This window comes from Perca flavescens, chromosome 11 (genome assembly GCF_004354835.1).
Source record: "Perca flavescens isolate YP-PL-M2 chromosome 11, PFLA_1.0, whole genome shotgun sequence".
NCBI classification, from domain to species: Eukaryota; Metazoa; Chordata; class Actinopteri; order Perciformes; family Percidae; genus Perca; species Perca flavescens.
The window spans coordinates 10,318,549-10,335,744 of NC_041341.1; the positions used below are offsets into that span (position 1 = coordinate 10,318,549).

Consider the following 17,196-nt stretch of genomic DNA (forward strand, 5'->3'; position numbering starts at 1 on the left):
AGAGCTTAGGTGGAGAGAAAACCAAGCTAAAAGGAGAGCTAATGTCAGGCGACTTTTATAAGGTGATAATATATCAATGTTCATTCACTGCAGCCCCCCACCCCACCCCAACCCCACCCCCAACAAAAATCAATTAATGCAGGTTTAAATAAACCCGTCTCTGGTGGAAGTATAAATTCAGTCTGACAGCGAGCCTACCTACAAACAGCTGGCTGCTGAGCCGTAAGCGGAGGTGTCCGTCAGCCGGAGCCTCCAGGAAGCGGAGGGGGAGCTGGTCGACCTGCAGGGAGGCCTCCTTCACGTTGCGCTCTGCCCTCACGTAGTGCCACTGTCTGTCATTCAGTGGGAGGTGGGACTTCATGGACAGGACCGCTGGACCGTTTCCCACATCAAAGGAGAAAGTCACCACTGAGGGAGCTGGAGGGCCAGTGGGGAATCACACAGACACACAGACACACACACACACAGACACACACACACACACACACACACACACACACACAGACACACACACACACACACACACACACACAGGTCAGCGTGAATGTGGTATTAGGTTTTTTATGTTCCTCTCTATCCTCCCTTTCTGATGCAATGTGATACAATGCTGCTGGGAAAACTTGATGACCTGAATAGATTTATGAGGGGGCCCAGCTGACAGCTTGTCAATATTTCACAACGTCTGCGATGCTGCAGTAATACATAATGGCTCCAAATATCCTGAGAACGTCTCCCTCAGGTTTGTGAAGAAAACACACTGTAATCAACAATTTCAAATCCCTTTCAACACCTACAATAAATACACTAATGCACTGCTGAGGACTGGATAAGTACTTGATCATGTCCCTGAGTTCTTTAATGCATAATCCTAAAAACCTGATAACTGCAGCGTATTTCTTCATTGGTGCTCGTGTAAACAAGTCAATCTTTTGCATAGGTAAATTTGATTTGCAGCATATCATTTCCTCGCTCCTCCAGTAAGTCTACAAGGTTATCTTTAAAACCATCTGGTGTGTTTATTAAGGACTTCCGCTTCACTACATGGGTAGTAAGAAATGCTTTTAACGTCTCCTGCAACAGCATGACACAGCTGTTGACGGTGTCATTAGGATTACATCACGCTGTGCAGACCTGACAGACTGCTTCTCGGGGAAATTAAACTGTCAACTACAGTACACCTAGCATTTCCATCCGGGAAAAGCGGTAAAAAAACAAGGAAATCACTAACAACCTTTGTGGGTGTTGTCATGTATGGCTATTTTTTGCATTCTGTGCGCATGTCCTTGTCATGAACTTCTCTTTCTCTACTTCTACATCGACTCACAGCTGAGCTCCACTCTGATGAAGTCCTTGAGGCCCTGGTTCTCCAGAAACACTCCTGAAGGAGCGCTCGTCTTGAAGTAGAAGGAGATATCAGAGGCGAGCTCAGCCTGTAGGGTGGGGAAGTAGAGGTAGGAGGACTCCTGGTAGAAAGACGCTGCGTTCCATATAGACTCTGAAAGAAAAGGAAAGGAAAGATGAAAGTAAAGTAGGGCAGCAACAAGGAGATTATCTTCCTTATCAATAAATCTGCTGATTATTTCCTAGATTAATTCTTTGGTCTATAAAAAGACTGAAAAATGTCCATCCCAGTCTCACAAAGTCCAAGGTGATGTCTTTAAATGTCTTGTTATGTCAGCTCCCAAAAAGATATTCGTTTTAATATGACATTAAACAGAGAAGAACAGGAAATCTCCATTTTTGAGAAGCGAAAAACAGCACGTCTGTTATTTTTTATTAAGGTTAGTTTTTGGGCCTTTAATGTATAGGAGAGCTGAAGATGTGAAAGGGGCGAGAGAGGAGGAACGACATGCAGCTAAGGGCCACAGGTCGGAGATGAACCTGCGGCCACTGCAACAAGGACTGAGCCTTTGTACATGGGATCTACCAGTTGAGCTATTCAGGAGTCTGCTATTTCAGCATGAAAAATTAATTGAACAATTAATCGATTATCAAAATAGGTGGCAAATGTTCTGTCGATCGGCTAATCGATAAGTCGACTAATCGTTGCAGCTCTAAAGTAAAGTGGAGGTAGGAAGAGTCCTGACTGGAGGAGGCTATAGGTACCAAATAAGGAAGCTAATTTATTAGAAAGGGAATGCAATTCACAAAAAGGAAGAATTCTCATGAAAAAAGACAAAAAATCAAGTCCAGGCACTCAAGGTTGGTAGACACTGTGTAGACTACACCCTGAGGAAGACTCAAGCCGACACGTGTTTGTGTATTTTTTATTTCTTTCCCTATTTATTAAAGGCCTTTCATCACTTTTTGGAACCAACCTCGAGTGCCTGGATTTTTTATGACTTTTTTGGTCATAATTCTTCTTCCTTTTTGTGAAGGAATCTCATTAGTCAATTTTTTTTCCCCCACTTGCATCGATTCCTCACATTTGCAACGACGAAATACTAAAAAGGACTTAATGGAATCTGATCTGTCACCAGTGTTTCCGGGGTTGACTTCTGGTGGGAAACAGGACACAAACGTTGGTCTCCGGTGTCAAAAGTCACACAATTTGTACACCGGACCGTCTCAAGGTTTTGCAATGGTATAACAACATGACTCTATTTGATTTCCATTGAAAGAGCACAGCCATTATTCGCAGAATTGCAAAAGGTGTCAATTGTCAGAAAAACATCAATAATAGATAATAGTTCAGAGCATTTGAAAACCAATGCTATCGTTTCTGTGGTGAGACAGTTCTTGCATTTCACATTTTTTATTTCGCTTTTTTATTTTGGAGCACATAAAACATTTCCATAACTTGTGTTCGGAGAGCTCGTTGTTGTGGGATGCGCCGTGGTACCAGGGTTAAATGATAATATCAAAAAAGTAAATCAGTTTCTCATATTAAAATGACTATGTCTGAGAGAAGGAACAAAAGACTATTTCAAGGTAATAATATTGTCTAAGTAATTAAATGCAAATTACCAAAGCTATTTCTACTGTACAATTATTTGCATAAAGAAAATAATCATTTTAAAGTAAATGTTCATACAGTCATTATATAATAGTTCAGCTTATGATACGAATGTCTCATAATGTGTAGAACTTGTTAAGTAGTAAGAAGAAAACAAACTAAAATAGGTCACATCACAGGTATATTTCTTTCTTGAAATACGAGATGTATTGTGCAAAATCTTAGACATATTTAATGTCTTCAGGAAACTTGGAATTAAAATAAAACCATGGGGGTCTGAAGTACATTTGACTGCAGATAAGCTGCTAAAAATCCCCTACCCTTAGCCCACAGCTCACTGTGGGACATGAGGCAGTAAATATCTACAACCTCTTTCATGTTCCAGTGCTGCTGTCCAGCTCTGCCACCCGCTGTGTCTCCCCTCCATTTTGGCACCCCTGCCTGGCTGCACAACATGAATTTGTAAAGACGGACATACTGGCAGGTCCAGCAGATTTTATGAGGTTATAGTCCACCCAGCCAGTTGTCCGACTTGTAACAGAACAGATTAATTTAAATTTTCTATCCATGGATAAACACATGAGGCATAAAGGACATCATTTGAGCCTCTGATCAACCCTAAGCCTGGGAAACAAAGCCCCCATCTGCAACCTAATCTGGCACAGTAGCTTCAAAACTGAGTGTGTGTGATCACCTACTGTCTCCATAACAACGCAGAGGGCCGATGTGGTAGACGGCCTGCGAGCCCGTTCTGTTGGTGTCTCCAATCACTATCTGGCTCACTGGCAGGTGGTCTTTATAGGAGAGGATTCCTGTGTCATTGGCCCTATGACACACAAAACAGAAAGGAATAAATAGCAACACAGTGCCCTTGGGGTGGATGCTGTCTGGGGGTCCGGATTAAGGCATCCATTCTTCTGCATTAGCACAGAACGCAGAGTAAACACATTAAAAAGGGAGCAATCTATCACAATGCAGACAACTGCCTCTGGAAATATGCAAACTGAGCTGAATCGAGAGGAGCTTTGCAGCGGATTAAGAAACGGTAAACAAAGACATTCAGAGCGCCTAACCCAAAACTATAATGCAGACTTTTGTTTTCTTCCTTCAGTGCTTGAAAAGTATGATTAGATTGGTCACGATTGTAATATTACGTATGAGCTGTAATTAATGATTTTGGAGCAAACACTGGTGTGAGAAATTGTTAAAGAAATTCTGACTAAATCTGTCTCCAAGTACTTCAGATAGACGAGAAGAATAACACTCAACCGATTCTGGACCCTGAGATGCTGTGAGTGGTTTTAGTGATTTATGAACGTTCTCTCCGAATTGATTTTTGCTGAATGCCAAACTGATTAATTGACTAATTAATCATAAGTAGCCTTTCTGTGGATTATCTAAGGGTGGAAGTTTATGGATATACCACAGAGAGATCATTGATGTTATTAATTATTTGGGTTTTATTCTCATGTTCATGTCCCTTTCTTCTTTTTACATGCTTGTTCGTTCATATTTGGAACCTTATATAGTAAAATGACATTTTTATTAATGCAGCAATAATATTAATCTAAAAACATCATACGTAACAGGAAAACACTAAAAAGGAACATGGTTTCGAAAGTTGAAATACATTTTTGCTAATACATACTTTTACTTTAGCAAAGTTTTGAATGCCAGACTTTCACCTATTGTGGAGTATTTTCACAGTGTTGTGTTAGTACTTTTATCAATGAAAAGGATCTGGATATTTCTTCCACCACTAGTTTGTGGTGCTGTTGAATTGTATTGTGTTATTAAGCCTACCCTCAGTGATATCAGGGGGGTGGACAAAATAATAGAAACACCTCGAAAGAAAAATACTCTTTCTGGAATGGAGAGTCCAAATTGTGTGCGTCTGCACTTCTGTATGTACCATGCGTCTGTGTCTGCATCGCAGTTGCAGAAGTAGTTCATGTCAATGCAGTTCTCCTCCAGGCTGCAGGAGCACTGCTGAACTCCAGGCAGGAATCCTCCCCAGTAGCTTCGTTTCTCTCCTTCCCAGTCCAGCCACCACGTGAGCGGACTGCCATCTGTAATAAACACAGCAGACAGTCAGTGACCACTGCGGCAGCCCGATGCCTGCCACTGCCACAGCTCAGGCTCAGGCTCAAGTAGGTCAAGGGCATGGGCTATATCTGGAGGATAGCATTATTTTTGCTTCACTTTCCTTATCTCAAAATGCAGAAAAAAATACATCTGGAATGCACTCAAAACACTCAAAACAAATATACCAATCAAAAATTAAATATTTATAGATGCGCATGCGACAGAAGTCTTGTGAGGCAGCTGTGCCGAGAGGCTTACATAAAATGAGAATAAAATCATTCTTTCATTCCAAGATAAAACTGGGAATGAATGCAAGTTACAATACCTCACAAAATCAAGAAAAAGTTATGATATTCAGAAATTTAAAAATCAAGTTTTTAAGCACTGGGAAGAATTTGTCTATTTATCTATATTTTATCTAGACAAGATATAATATATACATGTATCATCATATGCAATACATACACACATACATAAAAAGTGTTTACATACTGTATTACAGTTTTTTCCAACTGCTTACACACAAAATCTTTTCATTTCACACGATTTTTGAAACCTCTAACTCAAAGTGCAAAACTACCCAGCAAATCTCCAAAACCATAAGCTATTTCTCAGCCTTTCACTCATCTTTCAATTGCATAAAACACTTTTTTCAAAACATTACACACAATTATCTACCTAAGACACAAAAATCTAACAGGAAGTGACTTGCTATCCATTTCTAAACACAGCCAATCAAAATGCTATACTTATTTACCAGGGCACACACACACTCCTCACATTTGCAAACACATTATGTCATTACTAAACACTAACCAATCATTGCTTTAGTATAGGCCTATACAAAGGTCAAAGGTCAGATTACCAGTTTTGAACAATGGATGCCAACAATAGACAGAGAGTAAGAGGAGTAGAAGGAAGAGACAGGGGATAGCAACTAGGAGGAGGGAAGAAGAGTAAGAAGGAGAGCCATCTCTGATGAGATCAGGGAGAGAAGCCCATCTTGAGTAGCTTTATAGTGGCGTCCATACTGCATGCAACTATCTAATGACTATTTCAGCATTACAAATCAATCAGACTTTCACACAATCAGACACACACACACACACATTCTTTATTCTAAAAATGATACCTTTGGTTTACTTACGTTTATACTTTTGTGTTCTTGTTTCATGCTACTGTAAACAACACTGTGCTACTCTTACTAACGTGATGTTTTGCCCAATCAATATTTTCTGTTTTACTGTAACATTACATTACTTTTTACAGGTGCACTTTTCAACCACTTTCAGCAGATTACTTTCTCTCTAGAACATTGTAAATGTAGATATAAGCCTATGAAAGACAAAAGAGCTTTAGATTTAGAACAACAGTGTGTACATGGTATATCCATATATTTACTATTATGAAAAAAGTGTTTGCCATTTGATGCAAATGCTTCATTTTGAGATGTGATTATGGTATTCTGAATGCAGTGTTTCATTTTGAAGGAGATGTGAGACATTTAGCATTTTGTGTGTACAGTTTTAGGAATTGTGTGTAGAGTTTTGAAAAAAGGAGACATAGTTTTGAAAACGTGTGTAAGCAGTTGGAAAAATACCTAAAGTCATACATCCCCCCACACACACACACACACCTAGATGTCACTTTATACACAGTCATATGCAATACATACACACATAGACACAAGTATATAGACATGTACACAGTCAGATTTATCAATGCTGTTTTTATCCATATTGTTTAATCAATTGAGCTATTATAAAATCCGAACCAGGCAGGGGGGCTGCAAATTATAGCTTCAGCTAGACGCCCCATATACATTACATCTATCGCATTACTTATTTCTATGTGACAATGTGTTTCTGTATGGTCCCATATATTTTTTTTATGATCTAACCAAATTTGTTATTTTCTTCATTGCATAAATGTATTTATCTTGATTCTCTGCTGGCGCTTCACGACATGCTGCCTGCGTGTCAACGAGGCAAAGCCATATACGGCAAAGGCATAATCCATTACCTCCACTATGGGGTTAAGGGGTCCAGCTTCAATCATCTGTCACACAACGTGACCCTGCATTGGGGATGAGGCCAACGAGCGAGGAAAAGCCCATTAAGCTACATGTCACAATACATAATTAAGTGACACATGCCGCAATGCTTTTGTCCCACCCAGCATACATTATAGCTGCATAAGTTTATATGTGTGGATGCACATGTCATATTAGTCTGATACAGCAAAGAATGTCCCATCTCCATTAATTCACTCTCCATGTGAAATGCTGCTATCGTGTAGAAGATAACACTCTGAAATCTTCTCCTAACAGGATCTGATGGGCTATGACAAACAGTCTAATGCCACACATGAAAATGGTTGGATAAGAGTTACGTATACGCAATTGTGAAAAAGATAGGAGAGGAAATAATGTGGGCTAGAACAACACCGGCCATCACGCCTACATTTGCATTACAACGGTTGAAATGAATACGCTCTTTACTGTCTTAAATCTCAGAAATGTCTTTTTTTTTACATTTAAAGCTTCTATTGAGGTTTTCGAATGAAGCTTTAAATGTCTGTTGTCATAATTTATGACGTCATCACCCTGAAACAAATTCTAAAATCCTCGAAGAAAATCCTCAATTCAAATAAAGTGATTTATCAGATTTAATGAGTTAGTCTTTTTTTATCATTTCAACTTTCTTTAATAAATATTCTTTCAGCAACATAAATGCATGTAGGCAGTATGCTAATCTAATAAGGGCATCAAATAATGATAATAATAATCACGCCTTTAGGCTCTGTAATGTCAGTCCAAGACGATGTATTAAGCATTTCTTATTATTCATGTAACCCCTGGACTCAGAGTGATGATGCTGAATATGTGTAACGTACAAAGCATCTCTTGTCTCTGTACTATTCAGATTTCAGGGGCAACGTGGCTCTATGATATGATAATGCTTGACCCTGAAGCTGGATAAATAACAGGCTCTCTCACAGCTATCCTTACATATTTGAGCATACGTGCACTTGATGTCCCTGCGTTGCAGTGAGTCGACGAGCAGACGATTGAATAAACCTAAAGAAATGTTTATTAAAAGACATATTGCCGCAGCAACATTATGCTACGACAGAAAGATCAAGTTGGAAAGTTGGAAACAATCATACGCAGCACCACTGGAATCTAATTCTACAAGTAATATAATACTGATAATATTAGTGTAGCCTAATCTTTATCTGTGTTCAAAACTACTCGGTACAGCCCTACTAGAGTCTGCAAAGAAGAACAATCAGAAAATGTGGTTCCGGAGGAATACTCAATGACTAGAAGTGTAATCATGTAATGATTTGTATTTAAACCCTATGCACTGTCACTTTACTACTACGTGTCTTGAGAAAGGTCCTTGGGATTGAATTATTGACCGACAAAATAAACCAATGCAGAGGTCACAAATGCGTGTGCGGGAATTTTCTCTCTTTTTTTCATGAGGAATCCGTCGGCCAGGCCAAAAATGAAAATGGCAAATTGATATTTGAATTGTCACTCCAACAACACCAAAGACACAAGAGCTAGTTGATGTCAAAAATTGGCATTGCATAAATCTCAAACAAACTTCTTAAGAGTGTGTTCAAAGCGCTACAGTACAAATGTATTTAAAATACAAGCCATATCTCAACAGCTGCTGGTTGGACAGGCCGACATCATCATTGTGAGACAACATTTGTGGCAAAGATATTTAACAAGAGTAAACCAGAAAAGTTTAGTTTTCTAAACTCGCCAATGTAAGATTTTGTTTTCTTTTTTGGGGTTCACAACTAACCATACCTGTCAGGTGGATACACCAAAATGAATTCTAAAAAAACATACAAATAAAAATGTGAAACAACAAGCAAGACTGAAGAATAGAAGTCAGAGAAAACAGCAGTCATTAATTTGCTGTTGTGAACGTTCGTTACTTCACTGTCAAACTTAATTAATCACAGGTGTTAAATAAGGAAGAATGGACATGCTATACAGCTAAAATCCAGGACATCTTGCCAAATGCCTGCATCTATAGACCCAGTAGGCTTCTTCGAGCAGCTGCTGCATTGCGCTCCCCGTTTCCGATAAGCATGATGCTAATCCAGAGAGCATCATTAAGAGCAGAGCCATCAGCGCCAAGCATAACTGCATATCCATTTGTCGCAATAAATGGTTACATCAAGAGTGTTCCTGACTGAATTAATTTTATTATGCTGTAAAGTATGTTCGAAATCAAAAGTGATATTGCTTGTGTCTTCACGCTCATCAAAGTGAAGCGTAAAGAGACATTTGAGCTTCTTCCATAGGAGATGTCTGTGCTCAAACAAAGGCAACCATGGAAAAAAAAAAAATCTGACTGTTTCCAAAAGTGTTCATACAGCTATAAAATAGGTTGTTTCCTGTCTCACTTTGATGTCTGGTGTGATAATGAACTTGTTTGTTTGCACAATGAACGGCACCCAGGGAATGAAGGGAATGGCTGAATCTGGGACTTCATGAATGTTTCATGAATGTTTCATGATTTAAGAGCAAATGTTTGGATGTTTGGGACACCGTAGGTGACAAAGCAGTTTAACATGAATGCACACAAATAGATTGGAGGACGCCTCTCTAGTTATTGTAAAAAATATAACTAGAACAACGAAGCAGAAGGCAGGGCGTTGAAGGCGAAGCAGCTCCCAATGTGACAAAGCACAGGCAGCCTGACTTTCAATTCACAATGCAACAACTATAAGTCCCCTGATGCTGCAAAATACAGAACAGTCAAGACACAAAACTTCCAAAGCATGTTAAAATCGACTCCGCAAAAAAGCAGCCCCTTATTCATTCAAATGGGGCGATTCTGGCGACGCAGTGGGGGTGCCAATGCAGAAGGCAGAAGGGTTGGCCAGCAAAAAAGTTGCTCAACTTTTGCCGCAACACAATGTGACGTCATCTGGCAAGGCGCTGTATTGGCCAATCAAAAACGTGAAAGCATACATTTTGTAACATGCAAGCTGTATTTCTACTGAAGAAATCCTGCCGCATTGAATTTTAAAGCGTTGTGGAGTGTTATGGCGTCTGATAAGTCTTCAAACGCATTAATCAGTAACTCAAACAAGACTTCCTGGATCGCATTTTATGTCTCACCGGCAGTGTTCAAACTATACCACGGCTTTTGGGGGTGCTCACTTTTTCTTAAAGGTCCCATGGCATGAAAATTTCACTTTATGAGGTTTTTTAACATTAATATGTGTTCCCCCAGCCTGACTATGGTCCCCCTGTGGCTAGAAATGGCGATAGGTGTAAACCGAGCCCTGGGTATCCTGCTCTGCCTTTGAGAAAATGAAAGCTCAGATGGGCCGATCTGGAATCTTGCTCCTTATGAGGTCATAAGCTCATTGTGGGTCTGGCTCTAGTGGCTGTAATTCTGCATTAAGGCTGAATTTCGGGAAAGAGACTTCAGATACAGTATTAGGGGACCACTAAGGTCTATATAAAAGCATCCAAAGAGCACCATGTCATGGGACCTTTAAATATGATCTGATATATAATACTCAGTTAATGACCACATCAAACTTCCACACGGGTATCAAAACAAAACATCACAGTATGATACAACACGGCCAACTGAAGTATACATTATACTCTGCATAGTGAGTGTAGTTTTTGATATTGCGCTGCCACGCTTATTGCGTTGCCGATAGTGATCAAGAATTGCATGCATGCCGGAGTCTTTATTAAAGTGAGTTAGTGATGAATCACCCTCATGCATGAATCATACATTAATTATAGCTTAATTTTACGCATGATTCATAATAGAAATGCATGGCAAAAATGCAAAAACTCCCCAAAATTTCCCAAATCTTGTTTTCAGGGGAGCTCATGTCTTATTAAGAGGAGCCCCCAAGCTCCCCATGGCTGCCCCGTAGTTTTCTCCCTGCTCGAAGGTACCATAAAAGCAACACGCAGGCCCATGCATTTTTTACATGCAGGGCTGTTTTCAGTTGTATCTCCCACTAAGCCGGCTGCATCTGTAGAGCTAAATCTGTCTCCAAAACCAAAGGACAACACCAAAGTCTCTTTTTCCTTCTATAATATAATAAAAGTGTGCTTTACAGCCAACATGTAGTCAATGGTGCCGTCAGTACTTTGCTCAGCCTCAGCTGTTTTAAGTGAAATAAAAAACATGTTCAATTCCAGATCTTGTACTGTGTCAATGTGTCAATTGTACCGTTATCTTTTGGTATAAAGTAGGCCTACCAAATATATATAAAAAGAATACTAGGTAACCCAGCCCACCACAAAAAAAAACAAGACTTGACTGTTAGCTTGTTATTTGTAGCAGCTTGCAGAGCAATATCCTCATTAGAGAAGATAAGGTAACACTTTACTTGAAGGTAACTACATAAGAGTGACATGACACTGTCATGACACATGAACCCTAACCCTAACCATAACTTGTCATGACAAAAACAGAATGACACTTACTAAAAGAAGCGTTATGTCATAAACGTTTATGACTTGTTTATAAAGTTTATGACACGTTCATGACAGTGTCATGTCACTCTTATGTAGATACCCTCAAGTAAAGTGTAACCGAAGATAAATATTCTAATTTCCATTCACTGTGGCTTTCAATCTTTGTCCGCTCAACTCCTGCTTCCTGTGACCACCCATAGGCCTTCTGTGTTATAATGCACAGACACAACACACCCACATTTAGTCACTGTCCATGCATTTTACAGTTTTTGTTGGCATTCAAACACTGATTGGAGCTCAGCTCATAAACACTACAGCGGGGAAATAATACTCACCTTTTGTATTAAAGAGACGGGACTTCTTGCAGTTGTAAACCACTTCTTGTTGGCACTGCTCTGAGCCTGATACGATGGCACGGAGTTGCTCAGCTGAGGCGCTGTAGTTGAACTTCATGATGTGCGGCTTGTAAAGAGAAGAGCCCTGGACTGTAACTGGAGACGTGTTGTTGTGTGTCAACACCGTCCACACCTTCTCCTCTGAAAGAAAAAAGTTTATCTGTTAGCATGAACACCCTGTCTAAATACATGATCCCACTGTAAATCCCTGCCCAAAAACATGTAAGCCTGTTAGCATAAACACACTGTAAATATCCTGTATAAATACACGTTAGCTTGTTAGCATGAACACACTGTAAACATCCTGTCTAAATACACGTTAGCTTGTTAGCATGAACACACTGTAAACATCCTGTCTAAATACACGTTAGCTCGTTAGCATGAACACACTGTAAACATCCTGTCTAAATACACGTTAGCTTGTTAGCATGAACACATTGTAAACACTCTGTCTAAATACAAGTTAGCATGAACACACTGTAAACACCCTGTCCAAATTGTTAGCCTGTTAGCATGAACCCACTGTGCTCACCTTCTAAGGAAAACAGGTTACTGTAAGCCTGAATCCACAGTTCACACCTTTTATTCTAGAAAGTGTGGCGTTAACATGGACTAAATGTCCTCATACTGTTCTCTAAATACAAAACAGCCTGTTAGCATAAACCCACTGGAGCAGCTACCTCTGAATACAAGAAACATGTTACTCTTTTAGCATACGTTAGCCCACAGGTCATACATGTTAGCCACATCCGCCCAATTTCTTCTAAATACAAAAGCACATATTTTTAAGACATTTAGGTTTATGTCCAATAGCACAATCTTAATTGTCATGCAGGGAAAACATGGGATTTAAAATAAATTGAAATGTTTAAATTCAGCAATTGCAATTTTGTGTGCATACATTTAGATGATAGACTTTTTCCATGGCAGATATTTTGAAAACGCACTGCAGGAAAAGCACAAGTGTATTCAATAACATTATTGCTAGCTGCATTCCACTAGGAGTATTATGCCCACTAGCTATTACTGGAACACTTAATGGAACTGAGCCAGCGTTATCAATTTCCTTATGTGCTTTTCCTGCTATGACAAGTCAAAATCTGCTGTGTAAAACATTAATTGTGTTAAAAGTTTATTTCATGGAAAGGCACACTTTTAATATACAAAAACAAATAGGCAGATTAAAAGTAAATTAAAGATTAAATAGAAAATTAAATGTGTTCAAGTAACAGAGCATGTCAAAACAGCACCATATAACAAGAATGAAAAATTGGACTAAACAGGCAAGTGTGTAGCTTCATCTTAAAATCTACAAATAAACAGAAGATTAATGAACTGATACAAATAATATAAGATATAACAGTGGGTGTTTTGATTCGTGTCACATTTTACTGGACATGTCAACATCGTGGCTGACAGTAATTCTGTGTGGATGTCTGAACCATCGGCGTTACTGCACTTATTTCCAACCCACAAGATAATTGATGACCTTACAGTTCCCCAAGACACAATCATATCGCAGCAGAATAACTCTTAGCCAATAGTCTGCATTTGCCGTTTACAGTATGAGAAACATGAGACAAAAGGGAGTCAAGCGTTTGTACAATAAAAATCAGATGAGGAAGTGCTCAGTTTTCATTATCTGGATTTCATGTTTACTCTGCCGCGGAGAAAATCCCTTTCCACTTTGTGATTATTCACATCAGGTTGTCAGGCTTAGAGCTATTTACATTTCTAATAGATTCCTTAATTGAGGTCAAGTAGAGGCATATCTGCTGCCGAACAATTCAGCTTTGTGAGGGGAAGACTGAAAACACAAAATGCCAGAACCAGACAGTGGAGAGGCGGCAGCGCTCTCCTCTCCCCGGTACATTAACCTTGCAAAGGACAAAGTAGTTGAGAAAGTTGTGACAGCCCAGTGATGAATACTGTCTCCACAGTGTCAAAACTGAACTGAATGTGTTTTGTCCTGCATGTCACAATGGCCGTGGATCAGGTTGTGTCCAGCTCCCTGTCTGTCAAATGTCACATCTTATGGGATCGTTGAGGTGATACAGAGCAAATTGTGTCCTAGCCGTCAGAAGATCACACAGATACAGCAGGTGTGATGGAGCTTTACAATAAAAGGTCCAAGTTTCCAAATTCAAAAGACCGTTGCTTCTTCACTTTTAACTTCAAAAATCCAAAAGTTCTGCCGAATTATACTAATTGTACACTGCAAATAACTAAAGGCCGAATGGGAATGTAAACAGACTATCTTGGAATTTAGTATGGATATTTGTGCATGCTTCGTAATGATTGTATTGACTCCTTACCCATATTTTCCCTTTTCCTTTAACAAGAGGTCAAGCGTTTCACTTTGAGAAACACAAATCGAGGACATGTTATTTCATAAGTCAATGGGCAATTATTGTGAATGTGGATATTCATGGTCACCAGCAGATGAATCCTAATAGTGGTGGTTAAATCCTGACTTTTGCACCACAATCAAGTCAAAATTACAAGTTGTGCACAAGATAATAATCCAAATCTAATGTGCAGATCACTCTGGAATTTATTGAGAAATGTATTTTCATGTTGGACTTTCTTTTTTTTTTATTGCACCACCCTAAATCCAAAATGTCAGCAGAGAAAATATCTAATAATTTAATGGCAGACCACCATGAAATTTACTGAGCAGATTAGTGCTCCCAAGGGGATTAACCCTTTTGACTTTAATGACCCGATGCTTTAATGTAAATTGCCGCCTCTAGAGGCCACAAGGGGGGCTTTAGACTTGTCCACTTGTTAAATTGTGACACATTTTAGTTTTAAGGAGCCATAACTCTCACACGCACAATTTCAGGAAAACCTGAAAAGCTAAAGATGCTTCTTGTGGCATGTTGTATTATTTGTTGGAGGCCCTATGATAACTTGTTTTTCTCTTTAAAGAGAGGATAAGGCAGTCATGACTTGTCATGCTTTAGCTGGAGGCTTGTTTTAGATGACATTTCTGTTTAAGGGTGCTTCACATCTGAAGTCCGGTTCATCGTCATGCTGGCTTTTTACAAACGCACAAAGAGGAGTAAACATTAGGACCCACAAGGAGGGGGAGGGGGGGGAGTCAAACTCTGGGGACTGACAGCAGGTCATCCAGCACTTTAATGCTTCTCATGTGTACCTGCACAGTACATTCTCTGGTGTCACAAAGAGCCTACGGAGAAATAACTCTAAGCATCGTAAGTATTATTAGACTGCATGTTATGAATAATGACAAACAGATGGAGACAGGGAGGAAAAAAGAGGCGTCTTATACAGAAATATTCACTTCCAATTTAATGGACTTAATAAAAGTCCCCGCACTCACAAGCTGACGTGCATACAGTACTTGTTACCATGGTTACCAAAAGATTTACATGAATTCATACATGGCTTATATAGGCTTGCTACAGGAAAAGTTCACAATCAGCAGGATGGATTTAATGGTAGTTCAGCTTTTGAAATTATGCTGAAATCCCATTTCTACTTACTTACTTAAAATACTGGGGTTGGCTCATTTCCTTTCACACCACAAACGAACGACACCAGAATCTGCTTGCAAGCCAATCTAAACCATTTGGTTGTTTGGTCCACACCAGAGCTCGATAAACAGCTTTTACACAAGCCCAAATGGGGTTCATTTTAAACAAACCAAAGAGATTGGATGTGAAAGCACCCTGAGATACTAAAATGCTGCAGTGTAACCACATGTACATTTACAAAAGACACTGATTCCCCACAGATATGTTCTTTACTCTCAGGGACTGCACCGAGTGGCTGTAACGATTTCTTACTGGACCGTAAACTGTCACATAGCCGTGGTGGTATGGATCGATGCAGTGCGATCTCTAAGTGAGTGAACCCTTTACACTGAGCTTTCTGCCAGTTCTCAGTGGAACTCAAAAAGGGCAAAGGTGACACCATGTGAATTACAATGATCTTACCTGTCATGTTGCAGTATACCTGTGCGGGCCCCAGGGGACCGCTCCCATCTGGATCAATGGAGTAGAAGCCAGAGGAGCTGCCAATCAGCTTGTAGGCCTCACAAGACGACTCGTAGATGGCTGGAAGAAGCAGAATGGGGACACAGATCAGTTATTCCTCCAAGAATCAGCCCACGCTTTAACAGCTTTCTCCTGGCGGAGCCGTCTGCACAAACTTTATCTTTATTTATGAACTGTTTATAAGTTATTGTATATTTATACTTTACAAAAAAAAAGGGTTGTGACATATGTTTCTGTTCTATCTATATGCTCATTTTAGCAGTGTTTGCTCTAATGCAGATTGTGGCACAGCAAAAACTCCTATGTGGAAACTACAGTTATACTACTATACTATATATGATTACTGAAAGGCCTGATCAGAATGGATTCACTATAACATGTTGAGGGGTGTTCTCAGTTCAGTTAAAACCATATAGGGATACGCAAAACACTATCTATCTTTAGAGAGGGCCTTTTGCATATTTACGTTACCTGAAGGCCACCTTAGCTTTTACTACACGCTTGGAAAGAGAGGTGTGAGGGCAGGGGTATCAATTGGCTGCTTTCTGCAACCTCACCGCTAGATGCCACACTAAATCCTACACACTGATGCTTTAAAAGCTTTAAAAGTTAAAGTCTATGTCCTTTCTGGAACTTTGATGGTTGAGTTTTCGCTCGCACAACTATTTTGCAGCAGCTCTGTGCAGAGTTTGGCACCGCCCATGATGATTCTGATTGGTTTAAAGCAGGGGTCACCAACACGGTGCCCGCGGGCACCATGTAGCCCCCAAGGACCACATGAGTAGCCCTCAGGCCTGTTCTAAAAATGAAAATTGAATATTGATATTATCTGTTTCCCACCTTGTTAAGTCATTGTTGATAGTTATTGTGAGAAATCATTAACTTGATCAGTGTCTTCACATAGATGAGTATCATTAATAATCATATATAACGAAAGACAAACTGAGCATATTTGTTAGGCTATTTCAGAAGAGTGTGTCAAACTGGTAGCCCTTCATATGACTCAATACCCATGAAGTAGCTCTCAGTTTCAAAAAGGTTGGTGACCCCTGGTTTAAAGAAATGCCATTAAACCAGAGCATGTTTTCCTCCCATCCCCAAATGCTATGTGGAGTAGCCACTTTGGAGGATGGTCTGGCAAAGTGAGACTCAAGTATGTGAAACCAATCACCAAACTGGCACAGCACATAGCTTAGGACTAAAGGCCATTTTATAGTCGTGCGTGAAAACGACGGCATAGCCCCGCAGAGACCC

The 17,196-nt window shown here is 39.8% G+C and overlaps 1 protein-coding gene across 1 annotated transcript in view; it reads right to left on the bottom strand.

Annotated features, from left to right (window-relative positions):
- Nucleotides 1–17,196, bottom strand: part of cntnap5a (contactin associated protein family member 5a) — a 104,673-nt gene that overhangs the window by 21,496 nt on the left and 65,981 nt on the right. The window contains exons 12-17 of the mRNA XM_028591655.1: nt 15,883–16,002; nt 11,861–12,061; nt 4,869–5,025; nt 3,655–3,782; nt 1,325–1,495; nt 199–417 (exon numbers count right to left, since the gene is read on the bottom strand). Of these exons, the coding sequence (XP_028447456.1) occupies nt 199–417; nt 1,325–1,495; nt 3,655–3,782; nt 4,869–5,025; nt 11,861–12,061; nt 15,883–16,002 (996 nt within the window). The remainder of the gene's footprint in view (nt 1–198; nt 418–1,324; nt 1,496–3,654; nt 3,783–4,868; nt 5,026–11,860; nt 12,062–15,882; nt 16,003–17,196) is intronic.